At 41.9% G+C, this 25603-nt stretch overlaps 1 protein-coding gene across 2 annotated transcripts; it reads right to left on the reverse strand.

Annotated features, from left to right (window-relative positions):
* Positions 1–7107: 7107 nt before the first annotated feature.
* On the reverse strand, positions 7108–21354 carry rbpms2a (RNA binding protein, mRNA processing factor 2a). 2 transcript variants are annotated; one of them, XM_055934888.1, is made up of 8 exons: positions 20820–21354; positions 13455–13532; positions 13251–13289; positions 12919–12981; positions 12244–12394; positions 11326–11489; positions 8427–8499; positions 7108–8183 (listed from the first exon to the last, which is right to left on the reverse strand). In XM_055934888.1, exons 1-7 carry the CDS (start codon positions 20874–20876, stop codon positions 8434–8436), a joined length of 618 nt encoding a protein of 205 aa, XP_055790863.1. In that variant the 5' UTR covers positions 20877–21354; the 3' UTR covers positions 7108–8183; positions 8427–8433. The 2 variants fall into 2 exon arrangements, with proteins under 2 accessions (XP_055790863.1, XP_055790864.1); XM_055934889.1 differs by having other exon boundaries at positions 11341–11489; positions 20820–21351.
* Positions 21355–25603: the final 4249 nt, after the last annotated feature.

Consider the following 25603-nt stretch of genomic DNA (forward strand, 5'->3'; position numbering starts at 1 on the left):
TATTGCTCCAGTGCTAGCCTCCCTACACTGGCTTCCTGTTAAGGCAAGGGCTGATTTCAAGGTTTTACTGTTAACCTACAAAGCGTTACATGGGCTTGCTCCTACCTATCTTTCCGAGTTGGTCCTGCCGTACATACCTACACGTACACTACGGTCACAAGACGCAGGCCTCCTAATTGTCCCTAGAATTTCTAAGCAAACAGCTGGAGACAGGGCTTTCTCCTATAGATCTCCATTTTTATGGAACAGTCTGCCTACCCATGTGAGAGACGCAGACTCGGTCTCAACCTTTAAGTCTTTACTGAAGACTTATCTCTTCAGTGGGTCATATGATTGAGTGTAGTCTGGCCCAGGAGTGTGAAGGTGAACGGAAAGGCTCTGGAGCAACGAACCACCCTTGCTGTCTCTGCCTGGCCGGTTCCCCTCTCTCCACTGGGATTCTCTGCCTCTAACCCTATTACAGGGGCTGAGTCACTGGCTTACTGGTGCTCTTTCATGCCGTCCCTAGGAGGGGTGCGTCACTTGAGTGGGTTGAGTCACTGACGTGATCTTCCTGTCTGGGTTGGCGCCCCCCCTTGGGTTGTGCCGTGGCGGAGATCTTTGTGGACTATACTCAGTCTTGTCTCAGGATGGTAAGTTGGTGGTTGAAGATATCCCTCTAGTGGTGTGGGGGCTGTGCTTTGGCAAAGTGGGTGGGGTTATATCCTTCCTGTTTGGCCCTGTCCGGGGGTATCATCGGATGGGGCCACAGTGTCTCCTGACCCCTCCTGTCTCAGCCTCCAGTATTTATGCTGCAGTAGTTTATGTGTCCTTGCTGTCCCCAGTCCACCTGGCCTTGCTGCTGTTCCAGTTTCAACTGTTCTGCCTGCGGCTATAGAACCCTGACCTGTCCACCGGACGTGCTACCTGTCCCAGACCTGCTGTTTTCAAATCTCTAGAGACCGCAGGAGCGGTAGAGATACTCTTAATGATCGGCTATGAAAAGCCAACTGACATTTACTCCTGAGGTGCTGACTTTCTGCACCCTCGACAACTACTGTGATTATTATTATTTGACCATGCTGGTCATTTATGAACATTTGAACATCTTGGCCATGTTCTGTTATAATCTCCACCCGGCACAGCCAGAAGAGGACTGGCTACCCCTCATAGCCTGGTTCCTCTCTAGGTTTCTTCCTAGGTTTTGGCCTTTCTAGGAAGTTTTTCCTAGCCACCTTGCTTCTACACCTGCATTGCTTGCTGTTTGGGGTTTTAGGCTGGGTTTCTGTACAGCACTTTGAGATATCAGCTGATGTACGAAGGGCTATATAAATATTTTTGATTTGATTTGAGTAGTAGCGGGTAGCGGTGCTTCTCTGTGATGTCAATGAGGCCCCTGTGGTCCATGCACGGCGCAGGGTTTTGTCCTTCTTCCCCACAAAGGAGAACCCTGCGCTGGCTGAGGAGGAAGAAGGACGGATACACACTGCAGCTAAGGAGTCCTCGATGTAGGTCTCCATAGACTTGGTCTCCGGACCTGACAGAGAGTACAGTCGTCCCCGGGCGGTGCTGGGAGAAGATCAATCCCACAGTCATAGGGTCGGTGCAGAGGAAGTGGCCTTACTGATAACCTCCTGGAGGTCCTGGTACTCCGCGGGAATGGCGGGGAGGTCTGGGGCAACTTCTGAGCCCACAGGAAGACGTTCCGGGGCAGTCAGCACTGACTTCAGGCAATGGGTGTGGCAGAACGGGCTCCAGCCCATGATGGCACCAGCAGAGCCAAGAGCATCCCAATACCATGGGAACCTGAGGAGACTTAATTAGCATGAATTGGATTGCCTCTCTGTGTTTCACTGACACTCGTAGCTTGATGGGAGTGGTATTGTGAGTGACCCGGCCTATAGAGTGCCCGTCCAGCGCTCTAACGTCCATGGGAATGGAGAGGGGCTGAGTGGGGATGCCCAGCTGTTCAACACGTTCCTGCATGGATTATCTGAGGAAGTGAAGGACGAGCTAGCAGCCTGGGAACTACCGACGGATCTCGACTCACTCATTGCCTTGACCATCCAGATTGACGGGAATGTAGGAAGGAGAGGAGGTCCAATTCCACCTCGCCTCTGAGGCATCCCGGAAGTCCCCGACGTCTCCGTGGCAGAGAGGACCTGAGGTCTGCCGATTCACCTCTTCCCGAGGCGATGCAACTAGGCGGAGCTAGGCTGTCCCCAGATGAACGTCTACACCGGCTACTTTTGCGAGTTTGAGTGAACTATCCCTTTAACATTGATTTTCTTTGAAAAAATAAATAAAATACCATCACCCAAAAGTAGGAACAGCACCATCTAGTGGTCAGCACCATGTAATATCCGGATGTAGGATGGAACACATACCTAACAACTTCAATGATACATTTCTCTGAACAGGGGGAAAAAACATTAACAAATTCACTGAGAATACATTACATAGGATGAAAAAACAATACTCCAAGCCACAGCTCCATACTACTTGTCATACATAGAGAACTGATACTCTATACTCGTTGTTAGAGTGGGATTGGCGTGAGGTGTTGTGGGTCCGTGGGAGGCTTTTGATAATTTCTTACTCTTTGTTACTAAAAACTTTTGTCCAAATTGGATGTTAGGTACTGTATTTATTGAATATTACATGAGTCCTATAAATTCAAATGTCCAATTTGGGTGCACTAAATTAGATTAATTTCTCAGAGATAAAATTATATTTCAACAGAATAATGGCAAATTGTGGCAAATTAATGTCAGTGTCATTGTGGACCTTTCCATGAAATGAGATGTTGGCCTATCAGGGCTTATACCTGCATCTAGCACAGCAAAGCATGGGAACGTTCAATTGCAATTATAAACCCTGATTTTAGTCAGCCTATATGCCTATTGAAATAACAAATCAATCTTGCAATTAGGCCATTTATAACAGTTTGTAGTCTTAACATCTGGAATATAATGGCACAATTGCCAGAAAATAGCTTAACATTTGTTTTTTGAAGTACGTTCAAGTGTTCCTTGCAGAGATTTCGAGATCCTCTGCCTAACTTTCAGCACTCTCCTGCACGTGAGCAAATGGCACTTATTTACAATTATAAACTGGGTGGTTTGAGCCCTGAATGCTGATTGGTTTAAAGCCTTGGTATATCAGACTGTGTACTGACGACCATTTTCTTTACTGTTCTAATTACATTGGTAACCAGTTTATAATAGAAATAAAGCACCTCAGGGGTTTGTAGTATATGGCGAATATACCATGGCTAAGGGAGGTGTTGTGGGACACAGCCTCGGGCCTTATTGCTTAATCATAGCAGTGAAACAAGTTAAATCGACATCCATTGATGGAAAATAATCTGGCGAGTTTAATAAAAGGCAAATGATCTTTTCTTTAAGGACATATTCTTAAACTCGCAAGAATTATTATTTTGATGGAAAACGTGCTTCTTAGCCTACATCGTTACAAATTACATCGATATTCCTTAATTTGCTCGATAACGTTATGGAAAAAGGGTTTATTGGATAAACGTGGCAGCTCCTCTCTTGGTGCAAAAACCCCCAAAACATTTTGGGCTCGTTTTCAGGCCTTGTGGGTGGGGTTTGAGATGTCATTGGGCTAGACATGGCCACCCCGGGCATGTTTGTTTGGATTAGCAGACGATGCCCCCATACAAAAGTATGTGGACACCCCTTCGAATCCCCGAGCTGTCGTTCTGCACAAGGCAGTTAACCCACTGTAAATAAGAATTTGTTCTTAACTGACTTGCCTAGTTAAATAAAAGGTCAAATAAATAGACAAACATTGGCAGTAGAATGGCCACACTGAAGAGCTCAGGGGCTTTCAACGTGGCACCGTCATAGGATGCTACCTTTCCAACTAGTCAAATTTCTGTCCTGCTAGAGCTGCCCCCCTGAACTGTAAATGCTGTTATTGGGATTTGGAAACGTCTAGCGGCTCTAGGGGCAACAGCGGCTCTAGGGGCAACAGCGGCTCAGTCAGGAAGTGGTAGGCCACACAGAACAGGACCGGAGAGTGGTGAAGAACGTAACGTGTAAAAAATCGTCTGTCCTCATACTTTTGGTCATGTAGTGTACCTAATTTGTAAATCCGGGTTGGTTAGCATGTCTTTGTCCGAGTTGAAATACGTTAGCTAGTTCGAGTTGAAAAATTGAAAGCAAGCTGGCTACATCCTATGATTAGTTAGCAAGTTAATATCCAAGTGCCTGCCTTGAATTGACCCTAAATGCTAATGGACTACAGTTAGCTGTTGTTAGCAAGGTAACGTTAGCTAGCTAACGTGAGCTATACTGTACACTTCTTCCTCTGACAAACTACAGCACATTACCTTGCTGTATTTAACTAGCTACAGTATCCTTCCCCTCGAATCTGGTATCAGAGCTAGCCTGGCTCACTAGCATTACCATATAACGTTGTATAACCAAAATTCAGGTGGGACCAAATCACTATTATTCGATGGTCCAAATCGAGATTGTCAAGTCCAAGTCGTGCATTCTGAAGTCGTAATAATTCATTTGAACAAATTCCAAATGCAAACTTCATAAGTAAAGATCAATTTCATGCTATTTGGACATACCAAAAGACCAGTAGGCCTTTGCTAGTAATTGTTGCCCCATTGCCAGTGATATTGCAAAATAAACTGTTCATATTCTTGATCACCAAACTATTTTTTTAGCTGCATATTCATTTATGGCAGTCCTCTCTACAATTTCGCGTTTGCGCTGCAACGGGTCCTATAGCTATTACAGCAAATCAGCAATCTGTTCGCTAGCTCAGCGGTTTTCAAACTTTGACTCGCCACCCCCAAAAAGATGTGGTTCAAAACTTGAGAACCCCGCACGCGTTCATGGACGCACAATCGCATCGCAAATGTATCCTGTCATTACAGCCCTAAACGGTGATGCATTTTCAAACCGCAAAATAGAGAAATAAACTACATTTTAAACCTTTCATGTTAGCAGTCAATATCAACTAGCGATGTCATCACATTGTCACTTTACTGGAGTCCAGAGGAAGCAGGATCATACCTGTATCCAGTGGAGGTTGCAGGATCAGATGGAAAGCATGATCTGTCTCACAAATATCATACATAAATTGCCAGAATGTTGCATCTTCATCGAATAAGTAGTCCCTACCGAAGGACATATAGCCAGTACCACCACTGAGGTATATAATTACAATGGACAAAAATATAAACACATGTCCTAGGGAGTTTTTCCTAGCCCCCGTGCTTCTACACCTGCACTGCTTGCTGTTTGGGGTTTTAGGCTGGGTTTCTGTACAGCACTTTTGAGATATCAACTGATGTAAGGGCTTTATAAATACATTTTATTTGATGTTGTGTTGGTCCCATATTTCATGAGCTGAAATAAAAAATACCAGAAATGTTCCATACACACAAAGACCTTATTTTTCTCTCATTTTGAGCACACATTCGTTTATATCCCTTTTAGTGAGCATTTCTCATTTGTCAAGATAATCCATCCACCTGACAGGTGTGGTATATCAAGAAGCTAATTAAACAGCATGATCATTACACAGGTGCACCTTGTACTGGGGACAATAAAAGGCCACTTTAAAATGTGCAGTTTTGTCAACACAATGCCACAGATGTCTCAAGTTGAAGGAGCTTGTCCGTCAAAGCTTTTGCCAGTGAATTGAATGTTCATTTCTCTACCATAAGCTGCCTCCAATGTCATTTTAAAGAATTTGGCAGTACGTCCAACCGGCCTCAACCGCCTACCACGTGTAACCACGCCAGCCCAGGACCTCCACATTCGGCTTCTTGACCTGTGAGATAGTCTGGGGGGGGGGAGCTAAGGAGTCTTTCTGTCTGTAATAAAGCCCTCATTCTGATTGGCTGGGCCTGGCTCCCCACCCAAACAAAACTAGGCCTGTCACTACATGTTTCCCTCCTGTGGTCACAATACCTTTGCTGTCTGATATTTTGTGCATACATCGAAAAGTGACTTAAGATGTTATGTCTCATTTTCAGAGCACAACATCGCCTATTGTTCTAATCACCATTTAGGTTGAGCTTGTTAGCCATCTCCCCTAGTGGTAGCATTTCCATTCAGAATGAATTAGCATGCAGAGTAGAGCGGTGCTATAGTCTAAGTTTTACCTCATTTCAGAACCACAATCATTTTCAGTCACAATTACTGTCAGAGTGGTGTTGGATCTGTGTGTGTGGATAATATATTATACCTCGAAGCTGAAACACTGCATCCTCGTTTTGGCAGAATATTTCACCTTTGCAGTAACTTATGCTGTATTTGGAAAAGGACTGTTAGATTTTATAAATGTACATCATTTGTGGACCTATCAATAGCATGTTTGAATCTATTTCTCTCAGCCCATGCTGGACTGACCGCAAATTCTGAAATATTGTCTACTCCAGAAATATGAAATTACAGTATTCACACATCAATGGAAAAGGTGAACTGTCCTGAAGTTCAACTGTAGCCTATTGTTTAAACTGTGGTCCAGGTCAGATAGCAAAATACTTTAAGTAGCCATTTACAATTGTGAAGTAGTTCCAATTAAATGGGACAAATGGTATCCTTATTTTTGGGCTGTGTCGGGAGTATGAAAGCATCAGTCAAATTATATTTATTCTGCTAATTATTTTAGATTGCACAAACTCCTCACTAACGGCAAATGACAGAATCTTTTCACAATATTTTCCAGTGAAAAAAAAGCCTAAGCGTGGCATATCCCCCATTTTCACAAAACACTGTCTGCTTGCAATTCAACCACTACATATGCACGGTCTAAAGTTTGCAGGGCATGAAGCACATTTGGTTCAGTTTTTATTAATGCCCATTTTTGCATGAACTGGCACCTGTTTGAGTAGATTTTTTACATTATCATTTAAGTAAGTCCCCAGAGCACTACAACTGCTCCTAGGCATTCATAACAAAGACCCACAGGCTGAATGGAAAGAAATACAATCCAAGGACATCATGGGGGACCACCAGAAACCAAAAGTGCCCAATTCAAAGTGTACATTTATGTTCAAATCCATCATGTTCCATCCTTCAGTTTAGAGGTAACATTTGATCATCAGTCCGTGTTAAAAAAAAGAAAAAGCAACACTTCAGATCAATCCATTTATTATCCAGTTTCACATTCTGAATGATCAGCATTTTGTTTTACAGCAATCTCATGTTAGCAGTCCATGTACAGTAGCAGTTCTGACTGCCACGGTCAGAATATTTCAGTATTTAACACCAAGCCAAAGAAAATTGCACTTTTTTTCTACTTCAAAACAGGATATTATAGACAGGATTCAACATCCATCAAAAATAACACCAAAGAAACCCACAAGGGCAGACTAAACATCAACTTATACAGATTACTTCTTTAAATTGCACAAAAATGCATAAATACTCATTACACAAATGTACAAAAATACTTGTACTCACTTTTTTGTTCAAATATAATCTAAACAGACAGATATTTTGTCAAAACTGGGTCGTTAGAGGATGCATTCAAATGGTCCAAGGTTACAGACAGCGTCAGCATTCTTGGACAGGTTTACAGTTAAAGATCAGAGGAAGAAAAAGAAGACCCAGTGCATACATTATCCATTCTGAACAAAGAAAAAACAAAAATGACAAGTAACAAGATGTCTGCATCTACTTCGCAGGTAACATCGTAAGCAACTCAATCCAAGTTAATCTTCAAAGCAGCGAGACTAAGAATAATAAAAACATACTGTAGGGGTCCGCCGAGACCTCTCGCTATTATGGCAACATAAGCAATATGAAACGAGGACAAAAGTTTGGATTTCTAATTCATGCCGAATACCTCAACATGGGTTGATTGTTGAGTCCCACCCACATTCAATAGAGAGCAGCTTGATCGTTTTCAGCACAGAGTTAGTTAGGTTAGGTCCACTTCGAGAGAAGACTGCACACACTTTTTTTGGGGGGGGGGGGGGGCTGTACCGTCAAAGGCCAAAAAGTCAGATTGTCGTCCGCTTCAGATTGTCGTCCTCAACATGTTTCTACGGTCTCAAAATCCTCTTACTCAATTTTTCTGCGAGGAAAGCAACATCGGTAATGCACCTTAATGTCCGTTAAATAAACCTGATTTAAATTCAATCGAGTTCAGAATACCTTTACTCTGCTCTGAGGGAAAAACAAAAACCTTCAGGTAATGACTGGGATCTGGGGAGATCGAGAAAATGGTTTAAAAACATTGTTTTGCAAGTCCATACAAATTAGCCAACTGAAAGCCTCATGTGAAAGCTCAAGAAATAATGACATGGGCTGAGTCTGAAATGGCACCCACCCTATTCTCTACAGTGCACTACTTCCTATGTAGGCCCTTGTCAAAAGTTGTGTAGTAAGTAATAGGGTGCCATTTCAGATGCAGAGTTAGCTAGGCCTTTTGGGATGGGTCATACTTACTAAATACTTAACAGAACTGACGGGATTTCCATCCTGGTTGTGAGGTTTCAGATGGGGACGGGTACCAACGCATCTGGGGAATACAAAGCAGACTTATAGGGCACTCCAGCAGAAAAGCCCATGCTTGGGTCATGTTCCGCATTTGATTTATGAGACAAGGTAGTCCCTCCCTGTTGGTCTGTTTTCTTCCATGTGCTGCCTAATGAACACAACCCAGGTGAAATACTGGCCTAGTATTCTTCTGATCACCTTACCAGAGACAAAATTACTTTCAGGGTTACCAAATACTTGGTTGTGTGAATATTGCTTCAGACACTTTACAGACATTCAATTGTTACAGAGTAGCCATTGTTTGTCCGGTCAATAAATCTGATTTACACAGCAACAGAGTGCTCCTTTTTCTTTTTTCTCCCAGATAGTGACCAGTTAAAGTATCCTGGAGTAAGGAATGTTGTTTTAGCCACAGAGGTACTAAAAATGGGGAGACCAAAAATAATCAAAACAGGGGGGGTCCATTCTGGGGGTGCTCCAAGTTCAAATAATGGACTTTCACCGACAAGACATTTAACATGCAGTACAACTCCACACGCCAGAAGGCATTAGTGTCAGTCTACTCTACAAAACATCCACTGAGTTGTACAGGAAAGCTACTATTTTCAGACCCAATTTCTGTAGCTTTCACCACGTCGCCATTAGTCGTTTTCCTGTCCTGTCCCCCATTGGACAGTGCCACGCATCAGACCTTTGTGTTCCGGCCAAGGGCACCGGTAGGAGAACACCAGACAATGTGTTTGGCACTTCCATACCCTGTAGTCATGTTGCATTCTTTTTTTCCCCCCGGAACGCGCCCCTCAGAATGCCCCACATTCCTCGGGCCCCGCTGGGCTTGGAAAATAGACTTAACAATTAACTTCCTATGCAAATAGAATGAGAGGGAGCCTGTTAATGTATGAGAGGGAGCCCATCAATGAGAAGCCATCATTGTTGGGTCAAAGTTCAAGTAGCAGAGCTATTAGCCACAGGCTCCAGGGTGACGTTTCCCCAAGGAACAGATACAGGAGGCTGTTGAGGGGAGGACAGCTCATAAATGCTTAAATGAATTAAATGGAATGGTATCAACACATGATAACCATATGTTTGATACTATTGCATTTATTCCAGACATTACTAGGTGCCCGTCCTCCAATTAAGGTGCTACCACCCACCTGCAATACAAATCTAGGGGATCAGCATCTTCTCCCCTAATCCTAACCATTAGTGGGGCAAATGCAAAACTGGCTCAAGATCAGCATCTAGGGGTAGCTTCACTCTATACCTACCAACTGTGAGGGAGGTGGTTTTACTACAGTAAACAGAGCTACAGGGTGTGCAGGCTTTTGTTCCAGCCAGCACTAAACAATGCAGATCTAGCATCAGTAGTCTTTTCAATCATAATGAAAAAGAGGGTGAGGCTGAGCTATATCCCAGATATCCGTGTTCACAATATGTAGTTTTGGTGCCGGTCGGTTACTCGCCATTTATCTATGCATAGTCACTTTACCCATAATGTACATATTACGTCAATTACCTCTACTAACCTGTACCCCCGCACATTGACTCAGTACTGGTAGCCTTGTTAATTAACAGAATATTTACTAAATTAAATGTTTGTTTTAAACTTATTTTGTTTTAAACTGTGGTTTCCAATTGGTGTGTATACGACAACTATTAAGGGAACGGTTAGTACAATGCCACCCATGGAAAACTGCGATTGAATGTGTGAGTGAGAAAAGGCAACTGCATTCCCTTAAACCAGAATATTGGGAACAGCAAAGGGAACAGCTACAGGAACAACATGCCCAAGACTTCAGGTACACTGTAGCCCTGAAGTACATAGATTCAGGTTGATAAGTGCTGGCAGGTAGAAAACGGTCAACCCCTACACAGCTTTGACCTTTAACTCGCATTGAGTTATTGCCACGGCAATTCGCAGGAATGCCAGAGCCAACCAAAGGATTGGTCTGCTCACCGAGAGCTGGTTCTCAGGACAGCCAGTCACAACCGATTAAAGGTTTACAATGAACATCATTTAGAGTCATAGCACTCTAGTCACCAGAGTGCTGAGACACATTCTTATACTGTATGAAAATAGAAAGTATGATATTTTACTTGTGACAAAGCCATTAAGATGCATATCCAGGGGCGAAGCAAGCAACTTAATTTCATTCAACAGATGTCATACACGAGAAACAACGTGAGACACCCCGTATTTAATGACACCTCATAATTCCATGTATCATACTTGAGGGTCAGAGTTCATTGGGAATAAAACAATGCTCTATCTGAGCAGTGCTGTCAAGACTGTCCTCACTCGTTTTAAGAGGTCATAAAAACAGCCAACAGTGGAGAGGCTTGGCTAACGTTTAACAGGACTTTATGGGCAACAGATTCACTCAACGACCAATGCATAATCCAACCTGAGAGCCAATTAAAAACAGATTTTCTCTGTTGTGATCTCTTAGCAACGATTCCCGTGCACAGGAATGTTGTTGTGAGGAATTTTACGAAAGGAGTGAAGCAGACAGAGGTTGGACCCTTATTTTACTCCACTGGTGTGGTTTCTTACAGTATGCAAGACAGGCAGTCAGCGGGCTTGGTACCAAGCCCCCTAAATGCACACAGAATGGATCCCCTGTCATGCTGAACAGTACAGTGTCAGGTTGTGGATGTTTAAGGGTGGATAAGCTCACTACTGGTCCCTTAGTTCCATTTCAATCTGATGACATATCAAGAATGATTATCCAATTTTATTTGGTCTTAATCCCAATCCTGATGTGTATCCATGCATGTTCCACGATCATATGCGACACAGAGCAAGGGATGGTAAATGAGAGAGATGTTGAAGGGGCAGTAGACCCACCGGTTGGTCCCTCACCTGGGCGTGGAGGGCTGCGGCAGCAGCGGCAGCTGCCGGGTAGGTGAAGGCAGCATGGGGGAGCCCAGGGGGAAGCTCCGTGGTGTACAGTGGGTAAGGGGCCCACGCCTCCGGAGAGGCCGGGATCAGTGCTGCCCCCGATAGGTCATCTATGAAAAAAGATATGCTCAACTGCGTAGTAGTAGTTCTGATCTCAATTTGGGAATTTCTTGGGGGAGGAGGGGGGGGGGGGGGGGAACAAAGATCACTTTAGGGAGTTATCAATTACCATCTCCACATTTCAAAGCATTTGCTCCCTTTTGGTGCCTACTAAAAATGACTCAGGACTATTTTAGGACTAGATCTCAGGACTAGATTATTTTTGATTTAACGGAATATGATGTGTGAAATCAAGTTCCCAACCAAATCGTTTACACCGGTGTAAATATGTTAGATCAGTGTACCATGAATAAGGGCAGGTGGATGTATTGGTCAAGTATTCAAACTGGATCCATGTCCTGCTAGTCTGACTACAACAATCATCTCTTTCACCGTGCCTTACTTCTGGGGGACCCGTCATGAAGGATGAGAGCCGAGACTATTTAAAGTGTGGATTTAACAGTGTTGGGGGAGCAAAGCGCAGGTGCATGTGATTAAAAACCCTGGTGCTGCAGATTAATCAATACCACTGAGGACCCCTCTAAGTCCTGGTTCCAACAATCGGGGTGAATTTAATTGAAGTGGAACATTGTGCACTACCTAGTTGTGCCTGACCAGCCGAGATAAAACGACAATCTACCAGAGGTGAGTTAGTTGACCCAGCATCGTCTGTAGTGCATATTCTAAAAGGAGAGGGGGAAAGGAGGATTGGGGGAAGCCTATGTTCGCGTGGTGAGTGTTTCTAGGGTAGAGCCGCACACTTACATGGGTCCCGTGCAATGAAGTGTGCTCCTAGAGCTGGGTGGATATTTGTGGGGTTCGGTGTGGCCATCAGCTTACTCTTTGCCATCTTCGTGTTGGCTTTAGCGAACTCTAAGCGCAGGGTCTGGGGACTCTCGGGGTCAAAACGTATCCCCTAGGGAGAGATGGTGAACACTGTAAGGGGGTGGCGGTGGAGGGACTATACTCTGCGAAGAGGTGCAAAGTGCTCTTTAGTCTGCTCACATGCATGCAGGTCAAATTCCTGTACCACGGTAACTCTTCAGAAGAGCCCATTGAAGAAAACACTTACACAGGGAGAGGGGGGGGGGGGGGGGGGTATAGAGCTTCTGGCCAATATGGAAAAGGCCATTTAGTTGACTGGTTAAACATGACTACATTAGTTGAACCATAGAGGTCAAATATATCACAGTAAAAACAGCCATCTTGTCACATTTCAACTGCATTATGGTAAGTAGACAATTGAGTCTTCTGTAGTGGGCAGTCGTGACCCAACAATCTTGCATATTGGAATTGAAGTCAAGGTCAACATTCAGTTCCTATGTCAAGGTGTCAACCTGCAGTTCAGCATTAAAACAAATCCCCAAAGGTTGAAGAGGATTACTCAATAATTCAGGGCTAGCCTCACGTCCACTTATTAATGTCTGAATGACTGCGTACGTTTAATGCGTTCTTCGCAGCTTCAGCACCAGTCCGGTTGTCAAAGGTAACAAACCCGACAGGCTGGAAGAGAGAGCGAGAGAACAGAGCATCAGAGACAATACAGGGAAAGACTGATGGCCCTTAGATTGGCTAAAAGGTACACTGTTACATTTCCACATGCAAACAATGGTGTCTGTTAGCGGTAATAATGAAGGAATGAACCAAAAGAAACATTTAGGCTACTAGAGCATCATTTGAAGGTATAAAATTGCAAGTCTACAGTACAATCAACTACAAGCATCCTCGCTCCCTTTGTACCTCTCATACCTCAGATATGGACATACTCTCACCTGCTTTGAAGTCAACTTAATAAGGGATCCTTCATAACCCTGCAAATACAAGTAAAACCACAAACACCTTGTAAGTCATCATAGAAATGGCAAGGTCACAAGAACACCGAACTTGACAAGCTAGACACACTTATTAAGCATGTCAATTCGGCAAATCAGGAATAAACTAATAGTTCAGACATTTGACAAAATATTCTGGCCTACCTTGAATGGTCTGAAGAGCAGGTAGAGTTCCCGTGGCTTGATATCAACTGGAAGGCCGCTGACAAAGAGAGTTCGTACCTGGAAACACAAAATGCTAAATTGAGACACACGCTATTAAAAAGGTCAGATTAGGTTGGGTATAAAGAGCACAAGAGATCATCCAAGAGTGAGGGTTGAGGCAATATGCATACCCCCAATTTAAAACCTGGCTATGCTATTTTTTATGCTTTGATTCTGAACACATTTTGTCCTGGCAACAGGACTATTGGTTTTGGGATTCAGAAACCAATGTTTGAGTTTATTTTACCTTTAAACTAGGCAAGTCAGTTAAGAACAAATTCTTATTTTCAATGACAGCCTAGGAACAGTGCCTTGTTCAGGGGCAGAACAACATTTTACCCTGTCAGCGTGGGGATTTGATCTTGCAACCTTTCGGTTACTAGTCCAACGCTCTAACCACTAGGCTACCCTGACGCCGAGTGAGGCCGGCATGGGAGAATAGAATGAAAAGCGCAAGACAGAAACAACCCTACTTTGATTAAAATTTAAGCTAAGTTTATATATTCAATAGTAATCATTTGTCCATGTCTTTTTTTTATTTTTATTAGCTCAATAGGTCAAGTAGCCCATTTCTGATGTAGCTTCAAATTCCAGATAACAACTTATGTCAGAATGTGTGAAGCCAACCAACGCACATGAGAATGCAGAGTTTACTAGCTGAAGCACAGACGCCTCAGAAGAGGTGTACATTTAATATTGAAAGCGAAACTCTAGCTATTACAACTATCAGCATTGATATATTCATTGTTGTGAATTGAAATGATTGTAAGTTGAGCTTCAGGGTTCATTTGGGTACAGCTTTGAGCCTTTAACACTCACTCAGCACCTTAAGGCTACAGAAGCGTGTATATTGCTTTGTGAAGTCACCCCAGCTGTTTAATTTCAGGTTTGCCATTCTTACATTCTGTAGCATTTTTCACTGAGGCTTACTTTGGAAAAAATGAAATTTTCATAAAAATTTCACTGGTATACCTATGTGTCATTCCTAACATTGGCTTTTAATGGGCTTTTTGCAAAATGTGCAAATATCAGAATACTTAATGTATAGGTATTCAGAGACTTCTGCCAATGTACAGCTAATCTGTGAGAATGTTTTTGCACTAGATAGGATGAGAACAAGTGAATGCCAGGCTTTCGAAGGAATAAATGTGAACACCACCTAGGGCTCATATTAACAGGCCTTTTGGGAAAATTATGTCCACTTCAGCCAAAGGGAACTGATACTTGTTAAATTGAACCTGCCGATTAAACACAAGGGTGAATGGCATCTAATTTTAGAACAAATGGGCATCACAGCTTTTTCCAGACAGAGGATGTGAGGAATCAAGGAAAGACTAAATTTAGAAAGCCTATTTCAGAACCTAGCCAAGCATATGGTCGAGGTTTCTGGACATTAAAAGGGAGGATAAGGATGCACACACAACAAAAGACAATCTCAAGAGATGCGTTTTCCTTATTCAAGACAGATGGTAATTTCCACCAATACACTATACACTGGAAATTACGCAACGCTTCAAAGACACAATGAGTATATTATTCCTGGGAGAACACAATCAATTGATTTTCTAACAAGGGTAATTATGATAGCAGCACAGTAACTAACACCCATCTAACAATTCAGAGAAAAAAGTAAATAATCTTAAAGCTGGAATCAGTAATGGTGAAACTGCCACGCCCATTTCCGATATTACAACAAAGAAAACAAAGACTTTCCCCTCAGAACAGCAGATTATGTATTGCGATATATATATATTTTTTAACCACAATTCTAAAATGGCCCTCGCCTAAGTTTCATAAACAAAAAAACAAGGTGCTGGGGTGAACAGTGCACCGTTTCCCGTAATGTGGATTCCAGCTTAAAAGCAAGCAATGCTCAGGTGGTAAATTAAAATACAGATCTCATTGCACGTTGTGAAGAAATTCACAAGTGACATTTTGCACACATTTTCTACTCAATTAAAATAGGAAAAGGTTGACTTTTCCCTTAGGGCCTACACACTTGGGTTAGGGTTGAAGGACTTGATTGGTATGAGCAAACTTCTACCTAAACTACCAGCGGGAGCCATTACCATATTTCTTACACTTGTTACATCATTTCAGATCTCCACAAGTGTGAAGGGTTTAGTTGTCTATTTGGGATTGGGCTGTAGGCTACAGGTACTGAAGCCTTAGAGATTAACTGTACACTGGAGGACATTTACGACAGTAAGCCCTATGAAACAAGAACAGTACCCCTGGTCCAAAAGCTGACTTCAGATCACCGAGGACAGGTCTGAGGATATAAATGACAACTGAATTTTGTTTATCCGGTAAGACAAGGCACAATGAACTGAAATCTAGGTCTTAACTTTGAAGAAACATGAAACTCACCAAAATAGTCGTATTCATCCAATTATTCTACAGTCACTTCATTGGCTTTTGACAAAGATCCAAAATGCATTCAGGGCCTGTAACATTTCCATGAGCAAGGTCGCAACAGCCTCAGCACAATTGGTAGATTGAACTCAAGTGAACAAATTATTATACTGCCTCCTACTGGAAGATTTTACATTGGTTTTTGTAGGCATAATTGCTTGACAGGGCTGGCAGTGCATTCAAGAGCTTCCATTGGACCAAAGCTGTGCAGTTTCATCACTGTAGCTATACATTCAAGGGCCAAGGCTAGACAGTAAACATGCAGATTAAACGATATACAGTACCAGTCAAGTTTGGAAACACTCATTCAAGGGATTTTTTATTTTTAATATTTTCTACACGGTAGAATGAAGGCATCAAAACTATTAACACATGGAATCATGTAGTAACCCAAACAAAGTGTTAAACAAATCAAAATACATTTGAGTCTTCAAAAGTAGCCAATCTTTGCATTAATGACAGCTTCGCACACTCTTGGCATTCTCTCAACCAGCTTCATGAGAAATGCTTTTCCAACAGTCTTGGAGTTCACACATGCTGAGCGCGTTGGCTGCTTTTCCAACTCATCCCAAACTGGGTTAAGGTTGGGGGATTGTGGAGGCCAGGTCATCTGATGCAGCACTCCAGCACTCTAATTCTTGGTCAAATAGCCCTTACACAGCCTGGAGGTATGTTAGGCGATTGCCCTGTTGAAAAACAAAAGATAGTGGGACTAAGCGCAAACCAGATGGGATGGCGAATCGCTGCAGAATGCAGTGGTAGCCATGCTGGTTAAGTGTGCTTTGAATTCTAAATAAATCACTGACATGGTCACCAGCAAAGCACCCCCACAGCTCCATGAAGAGTTCCGTTCATCTACCCTGCGTCTCACAAAGACATAGCGGTTGGAACCAACAGATTTCCACCGGTCTTATGTCCATTGCTCGAGTTTGACACAAGCAAGTCTCTTCTTACTGGTGTCCTTTAGTAGTGGTTTCTTTGCAGCAATTCAACCATGAAGGCCTGATTCACAGTCTGAACAGTTGATATTGAGATGTGTCTGTTACTTGAACTCATTTATTTGGGCTGCAATTTGAGGCTGGTAACTCAAATGAACTTATCCTCCGCAGCAGAGGTAACTCTGGGTCTTTCCTGTGGCGGCCCTCATGAGAGCCAGTGTCATCATAGCGCTTGATGGTTTGTGACTGCACTTGAAGAAACGTTCAAAGTTCTTTACATTTTCCTGAATGACTGACCGCCATGTCTTAAAGTAATGGTCTGTCGTTTCTCTTTGCTTATTTGTGCTGTTCTTGCCATAATATGGACTCAGTCTAATCAAATAGGGCTCTCTTCTGTATACCACCTCTACCTTGTCACAAAACAACTGATTGGTTCAAATGCATTAAGTAAAGAAATTCCACAAATTAACAAGGCGATGTTAATTGAAATGCATTGCAGGTGACTACCTCGAAGCTGGCTGACAGAATGCCAAGAAATTGCAAAGCTTTAATCAAGGCAAAGGGTGCCTATTTGAACCGCAAATATATTTTGATTTGTTTATTTCATAGTTTGTGTCCTCAATATTATTCTACAATGTAGAAAATAGTACAAAATGAAAAACCCTGGAATGAATAGCTGTCCAAACTTTTGACTGGTACTGTACACAACCGTTCAAAAGTTTCGGGTCACTTAGAAAAGTCCTTGTTTTTGAAAGAACATCTTGTCCATTAAATTAACGTCACATTGATCAGAAATACGGTGTAGACATTGTTAATGTTGTAAATGACTATTGTAGCTGGAAACAGCTGATTGTACACCTATGTAGATATTCCATAAACAATCAGCTGTTTCCAGCTACAATAGTCATTTACAACATTAACAATGTCTACACCGTATTTCTGATCAATTTGATGTTATTTTAATGGATAAAATGTGCTCTCAAAAACAAGGACATTTCTAAGTGACCCCAAACTTTTGAACGGTAGTGTACATCTTAAAGGATTCCCCACTAATAGCTAGCCCTTATTAATATTTGTAATTTAGCAGGACTTACAGTAGTGACTGAATACATTTTACTGGTCCACCATGTGAATCGAACCCACAACCCTGGACATGCTACGCCACACAGGACATGTCATACAGTGCATTCGGAAAGTATTCAGACCCTTTGACTTTTTCCACATTGTTATTTTACAGCCTTAATCTAAAATTGATTAAATTGTCCCCCCACCCTCAATCTACACACAATACCCCATAATGAAAAGCTAAAAATTATTTTTGGAAATAAAAAAATGGAAATAACACATTTACGTAAGTATTCAAACCCTTTACTCAGTACTTTGTTGAAGCACCTTCGGGGAGCAATTACAGCCTTAAATCTTCTTGGGTATGAGGCTACAAGCTTGGCACACCTGTATTTGGGGAGTTTCTCCCATTCTTCTCTGCAGATCCTCTCAAGCTCTGTCAGGTTGGATGTGGAGCATTGCTGCACAGCTATTTTCAGGTCTCTCCAGAGATGTTCAATCAGGTTCAAGGTTCACATCAAGGATCTGTACTTCGCTCCATTCATCTTTCCCTCGATCCTGATTGGTCTCCCAGTCCCTGCCGCTGAATAACATCCCCACAGCATGTGTCCACCGCCACCATGCTTCACCGTAGGGATGGTGCCAGGTTTCCTCCAGACATGCTTGGCATTCAGGCAAAAGAGTTCAATATTGATTTCATCAAACCAGAGAATCTTGTTTCTCAAGGTCTTAGAGTCTTTAGGTGCCGTCTGGCCACTACCAAGAAGGCCTAACTGGTGGAGTGCTGAAGAGATGGTTGCCCTTCTGGAATGTTCTTCCATCTCCACGTAGGAACTCTGGAGCTCTGTCAGTGACCAACACCTCCCTGACCAAGGCCCTTCTCCCCCGATTGCTCAGTTTGGCTGGGCGCCCAGCTCTATTGGTGAGTATTGGTGGTCCTTAACGTCTTCCATTTAAGAATGGAGGACACTTCTTGGGGACCATCAATACTGCAGAAATGTTTTGGCACAGTTCTGGGGAAGGGTACCTCGACACAATCCTGTCTGAGCTCTACGGACAATTCCTTCAACCTCATGGCTTGGTTTTTGCTCTGACATGCACCGTCAACTGTGGGACCTTATAGGACAGGCGTGTGCCTTTTCAAATCATGTCCAATCAATTGAATTTACCACAGGTGGACTCCAATCAAGTTGTAGAAACATCTCAATGATGATCAATGGAAACAGGATGCACCTGAGCACAATTGAGTGTCATAGCAAAGGTTTTGAATACAGATGTAAATAAGGTGTTTTTTATATATTTGCAAAATGTCTAAAAACCTGTTTCGCTTTGTCATTATGGGGTGTTGTGTAGATTGATGAAACTACATATTTTTTTTAATCAATTTTAGAATGAGGCAGTATTGTAACAACTTGGAAAAAGTCTAGGGTTCTGAACTTTCCATAGGCACTGTATATCACATTGAAGAGACAATCTCAAATTCAATTAGTAGTATCACCACTTTTTTACTATAAAAGCTAAGAGATGGGGCTGGAGAAACTATTCAAATTCATAGATTGAGCTATGGATGCAAATAATGAAAATCCATGAGTTCAAGTTTAACACATTGAAGCTAAACAATAATATAAATTGTTTACAATGGAGTAAAACAACATTTCAGTTCTTCATGGGGTAATAGTTGTACTATTAAAGCTCATTAGGCGTAGCCTACAAATAATATTCTTCAAGAATCTATGGGTACATTTAATTATAAACTGGGTAGTACGAGCCCTGAATGCTGATTGGCTGACAAATACCACAGGTATGACAAAACATGTGTTACATTGGTAACCAGTTTATAATAGCAATAAGTCACCTTGCGGGTTTGTGGTATATCGCCAATATACCACGACTAAGGACTGTATCCAGGCATTCCGCGTTGCGTCATGTGTAAAAACAGCCCATACCCCTTGTGCCTTATTGCTTAAATGACCATTGAATAGCATTAATTGCAGATTGTTCCAGTAGGCCTACTTGTAGATTATGTGCAGTGTGTATTTTGATTATGCATCACCCTCCCCATAGTAGTGAAGTAGCCTCCAAAACCCATCAAATATGCTGTATTTAATAACGCAGTTGCAGCCAATTCATGATTTAAAAATCTTGGGGAATCAAATGTTCAGCAATTAAGGTCTCAATTATGAAGGGAAGACTAAGCTGAACATACATCCCACACAGAATCGAAATCCAACCTTTTTTTCCTGAAATGATCTCAAGGTCAAGGGTGACTAATAAAACGATGAGATTCCCACAGGCCCCCCACTGTTTGTAAATAATATTTCGACTTACGAGATCCTCCCTTTAGTTTGCAAGTAGTGACCTCTCGTAAACAATCTTTGCCTTTACAAGACACAGGACGAAAAAAATTGTAGCAATATTTGTGGTTTGATCGCACGCTGACTTTCCCACAAGGTAGCCTACGTTACAGGTGTGTCGCATAGTGTCAATCCACCTTAAGACCCAAATGTGATGCTAAAAGTCAACATGTTTTTGGTCAACTTGCCCCATAATATCCTTATCAAATATATTGACTTGGTCAAAAATAATACAAGGTACTATGTTGAAGTGTGAAAAGAACAGTGAATTCGGAGTAAAAAATAGAAAAGTAGCCTCATTCCTACATTTGGATTTATATGGCGCAATTTGCAAGGCCTACAGAAGTGTAAGATACAACGAAGCGAGGCTACAAAGGAAGATACATGCGCTACAAGTTTACACACAATGCAAATCAGTCTTAAATGTAATAAGACTTCTTGGAATCCTCAGACCTGAAAAAAAAGCGACAAACGCCACTGACACGCTCAATAAAAGTGTGCAACAAAACACCAAGGACTAATCTCCCCCTTACCTCCTCTTCCAAGGATACAACATTGTTGTTCGGCTCAGAATCAGATTTGAGACTCATTGTGTTACTTTTGCGCTTCTTTGTATACGACAAAAGTAGGTTTTCCCTGTTGGTGGATTTTTCTCTGAAGTGCTTTAAAGTTGCGGAAGAAATCTTGGTGCCGTTTCGTGAGACTGGAGTTAAAGGGTGACCAGGTGAAGCCGTGCTGTAAAGCCAAAAGTATCCGAGGAACCACAAAATAAGTTAAACTAAAGGTGAAATAGTGGATAGGTGCACTGTGAAGGTGAGAGAAAGGATAAAAAAAAACAAGTGCTCTTGTTTCCCCCTTGCTCACATCAAGCTCGTTTGCGTCAAAATGAAATAAGAGAGAAAAAAATAATCGACCTAGGAAAATCTTTAAGGTGAGGTGTCCACGCCGTTGTCCCTCGTCCTCTGCTTTGCAATTTGCTCATCAATTACATTAAAAGCCAAAGCGAATGACTTGCACTCATCTCTGATGGCTCTCAGCTTGTCCAACAAAGCCCAACCCACTCCACCACCGTCAATCATTGGGCTACTTCAAAAAGGAAAATGAAAGGTCCAATGCAGGCGTTTTTATCTCGACATCAAATCATTTCTGGGTAACAATTAAGTACCTTACTGCGATTGTTTTCAATTGGTCAAAAATAAACAAGAAATAGATTTTTAGCAATAGCAATTTCTCAAGCTATAATTTTTCTAGGAGTGTCTAGACTTTTTTTTTTCAAAGTACAATCCATATTATTACAAAAAATCCGATTTAGCTTCATTTGATTTTAGTAGCATTTTTCGTTCAACTAATTTTAAATACTAATTTCGTCACATTTATGTGGTAAAATCTAGATTAAAATAAAGGTCCTATTTATCAAATTACTATAGGTGGAATTAGGTGTTTTTGTTTGGCGTCAAAATGACCCCAGTATGAGGGTTAATAAAATGCTTCTTTGCACATAATTGATTAATGGGAAAATAATGAGAAACTCTCATATATTATTGAATACTATTACACATATTATAACAAACAAAAATATTTACTGTGAATAGTGATTATTAAAATGTCGATATTAATAGTTTAGACAATAAACTGTAAGAGCTCCCCCTTTCTGATGGCAGAGTAGGCCTATGTAATATCTTTGTCTACCTCTTAAAAATAATAGTGCTTAGGTTATGATAATACTGTATAAATGTAAGTTTTATGTTTTTCAATTTGTTTTTAATGCTATTCACAAAAAAGTCGTCAAAGATGGTTGCATTGCTTTATTGTCTAATTCTATAGGTTAAGACAAATTTGCCCAAGAATATCAATGCAGAAAGAAAACAATATAAAATAATATAATGCCCTATATGCATTTTGAGATTTTATTTCATTTACATGTTTTATTTGTATAATATATAAAAGGGGATGAAAAGGAATAAAACAAATTGGTTGAATAATAAATTTTATAAGAATAATTGTATGATTTTCCCCCAAATTTATTAAAAACACGTTCTAAAAAACAAAATAAGAAGACTAAAGAAGGACCTCCCAAGTTTTCCATCTCAACAATGCATCATATCAGTTAAGAGGTTACAATTTGTGCCTCATGTTTTCTTTGCCTGTGATTAACCCTGTCCTGGGCTGTGCCCTGCATGCTGTGTGGTGCAGAATTAGCTGCTAATGAAGCGATCAAGGGGAGGCTCCATCTCTGATGACGAATCCCAGACCTCCAGAGGCCTTGATACGGAGCAAAACAACACCTAACACCCCAGCACCAGTTCAGCCAAAAGGGGGGAGAGGGCGGAAACTTGTGCCCTGCCCTCCCTCCCTACACTAATCTCAATTTCTCCCCAATGATGGCCCCTGGTCCTGCCCATAGAGATAGATAGACGACTCTAGTGCCCAAAAGCCTGTTTTAGCATGGCCAGTGCCATTAAGGACTTTCACCATTTTGAAGTAGTCTCTTCCTATGGGTTAAGGAAGGATCACATGATTCCATCCAGGTCACCAGGGGGGATAAGACAATTAATTAAACTTGTGAGGAAACATTCCATAACCGCATGTGGCAGTAAGTCGCCAACCTTGGGTTTATACCTGTTCAAACAACACACTATAGGTGGCAGTGGGAACCCTTTCCAGTTTGTTTGACAACTCATAGAAGTAGTAGAAGAAGAAAATGGACTACTTCAAAATGGAGATGTCCTCAATGGAGGCCATGCTCTCACAAACGCCATAATAAGACAGATACAATGATGTACGTCTATGGTCCTGCATCAATTCCCTCAGGTGTCGGTGAAAATGTTTTGTACAGAGCTCTGCCTGGGCCGCTCTATCTCTTAAATCTCTGACGCGAGCGTAGGCGCTCATCGCAAACTGCCCTAGTTCCTCAATTAAAGAAGAATGTCACAGAATGTTATAGAAACATGCAGTCGAATAAAATGCTTCGGAGAAGGAGTGGATATTTAATTAAAAGGGGAGATTAGCCTAGGTTTTCAGCATCAGCGAAGTAGGGGGCCTTGTTTAAGTGTGTGAGACCCCGTTGGAGGCTGTCCGTTGATATATTAAACAGTTTTCCTCTCCTCAGGAGTGTGGAGCTAGCTTGTGTCTCCACGAGCATACCGTTTCCTGACTTTGTGTGGGAACACAATTAGGGAAAGGCCGGGCTCTCGAGGGGGGGGGGCTCTGGAAATATTTGGTTCTTTTGTAATCATTGACCCAATGTTGTTTCTTACAGCCAGGCCTATAAATAGACACCAGGGCCCCTTTCGTTTTTCCCTCCCTAGCTTTCTATCAAACTTGGCAGGGATGCAAAATATTAGCACTCCTTAGTAACTGCTGCAGTGATGGTATATCTCGGTGTGAAAACCTTGCTAGTTGAGGAAAGGAGCCGGTGTTATTGTGATGTGATATAATACTTGTGGAATGTTACAACTCCTCAGTTATTCTTGCTGATAATTCATGACCTATTTTCTCTATTTGGTTAGATGTGCTGTTTATGTTACGGTTTATGTTGCTGTTCATATTAGGAATGGTCATATTCTCCCAGTGGTGTGAGACATTACTCAAGAAACATAAAACCACATTCTTCTGCAGTTGATAAACTTTACACAAATGTTACACAAAAACTAGTACACATTCTGTATAACCTTTACACAGATGTTACACAACATTTCAAATTCATGACATCAGTTTGACTAGGATTATTGTTATGATCTGATTCCATTGGCTCAGGAAAATGCCAAAATTAAGTCAATACATTATATTCAGTGCAAAAAAAGCTGGTGTTAAAACTGCAATGGGTAAATTGGGGAAAGTCACAGACAGACATATACTGTACATTTACAGAGAGACAGACATCTCTCTCTCTTTTCTAATCCCTTCCTCTCCCTATCTCTCTCTCTCTCTCCCCTCTATCCCCCTCCCTCCTTCACCCTCTCCCCACCTCCCTCTTCTCTCATTCTCCCGCAATGGGTAAATTGGTGAAAGGCTCAGAGAGACAGGCAGGCAGACTCTAATCTCAACCCTAAACCTACCCTAACTTCATGTCCAAATTCTGGCTCAACCCTAACCCTAACCCTTGCCATAGGTTAAGTGTTGAGTATGGAGTTAGAGTTGGGCTGGGATGTGGACAATAATTTAGGTTTAGTGTTATAGCTAGGATTGAGCCAAGATGTGAAGATGAAGCGAGGGTTGAGGTTTAGGGTTGAACCAGGAGTGGATGTGAAGCTAGGGTTATGGTTATGGTTAGGTTTAAGAGGGTTTCTGTTTGTGCTGGTATCAAGCCTTGGGTTGCACGGGCCTATTGCAACTTCCTGCTCTGGTTAGTGTTGAGTCTTAGGTGAGGGTTGAGTCGGAATGTGGATTTGAAGCTAGGAATAGAGTTAAGGTTTAGGGTTGATGCGGGCATGAAGCTAGAGACATCGGCAGAACGGTTGAGGCTAGAAATAATTCACGTATTAAATCTTTCAGCAGACACTCTGGATCAACGCAAACCTACACGTCACCATGTGAAATGAACTTTTCACGGTGAAAACTTGGTCCCACAGCGAACATTCTTCCATAGAAAAGCATTACCTACAACCCTTACATAACCCTTACGCCCGTGAACTCCATTGAACTAGCTAACCGTCCTTACACAAACCCATCGTGACCTTATAGGATGCCAGGTGTTGAGGTTCAGCTTCCTGTGTCAAAAGGATGTGGCTTAATTTGTCCTCATCATGGTCCGTCATTCTCTCCCTGCAGTTACACAAAAACACTGGCTTCCATCCTCTGTAAAATAGTCCATTCTTAATGTAAAGACTCAGAACCTTGTTAAAAAGTGTCCCCAGGAGGCTGTACGTTGAATTGAGGGTCATGGGGGCGATTTGGATGGGTTGAAAGATTGAGTTGAAGTCGGAAGTTTACATACACTTAGGTTGGAGTCATTAAAACACATTTTTCAACCACTCCACAAATTTCTTGTTAACAAACTAAAGTTTTGGCAAGTCGGTTAGGACATCTACTTTGTGCATGACACAAGTCATTTTTCCAACAATTGTTTACAGACAGATTATTTCACTTATAATTCACTGTATCACAATTCCAGTGGGTCAGAAGTTTACATACACTAAGTTGACTGTGCTTTTAAACAGCTTGGAAAATTTTAGAAAATTATGTCATGGCTTTAGAAGCTTCTGATAGGCTAATTGACATTATTTGAGTCAATTGGAGTACCTGTGGATGTATTTCAAGGCCTACCTTCAAACGCAGTGCCTCTTTCCTTGACATCATGGGAAAATCAAAAGAAATC

This window comes from Salvelinus fontinalis, chromosome 9 (assembly GCF_029448725.1).
Source record: "Salvelinus fontinalis isolate EN_2023a chromosome 9, ASM2944872v1, whole genome shotgun sequence".
Lineage (NCBI taxonomy): Eukaryota > Metazoa > Chordata > Actinopteri > Salmoniformes > Salmonidae > Salvelinus > Salvelinus fontinalis.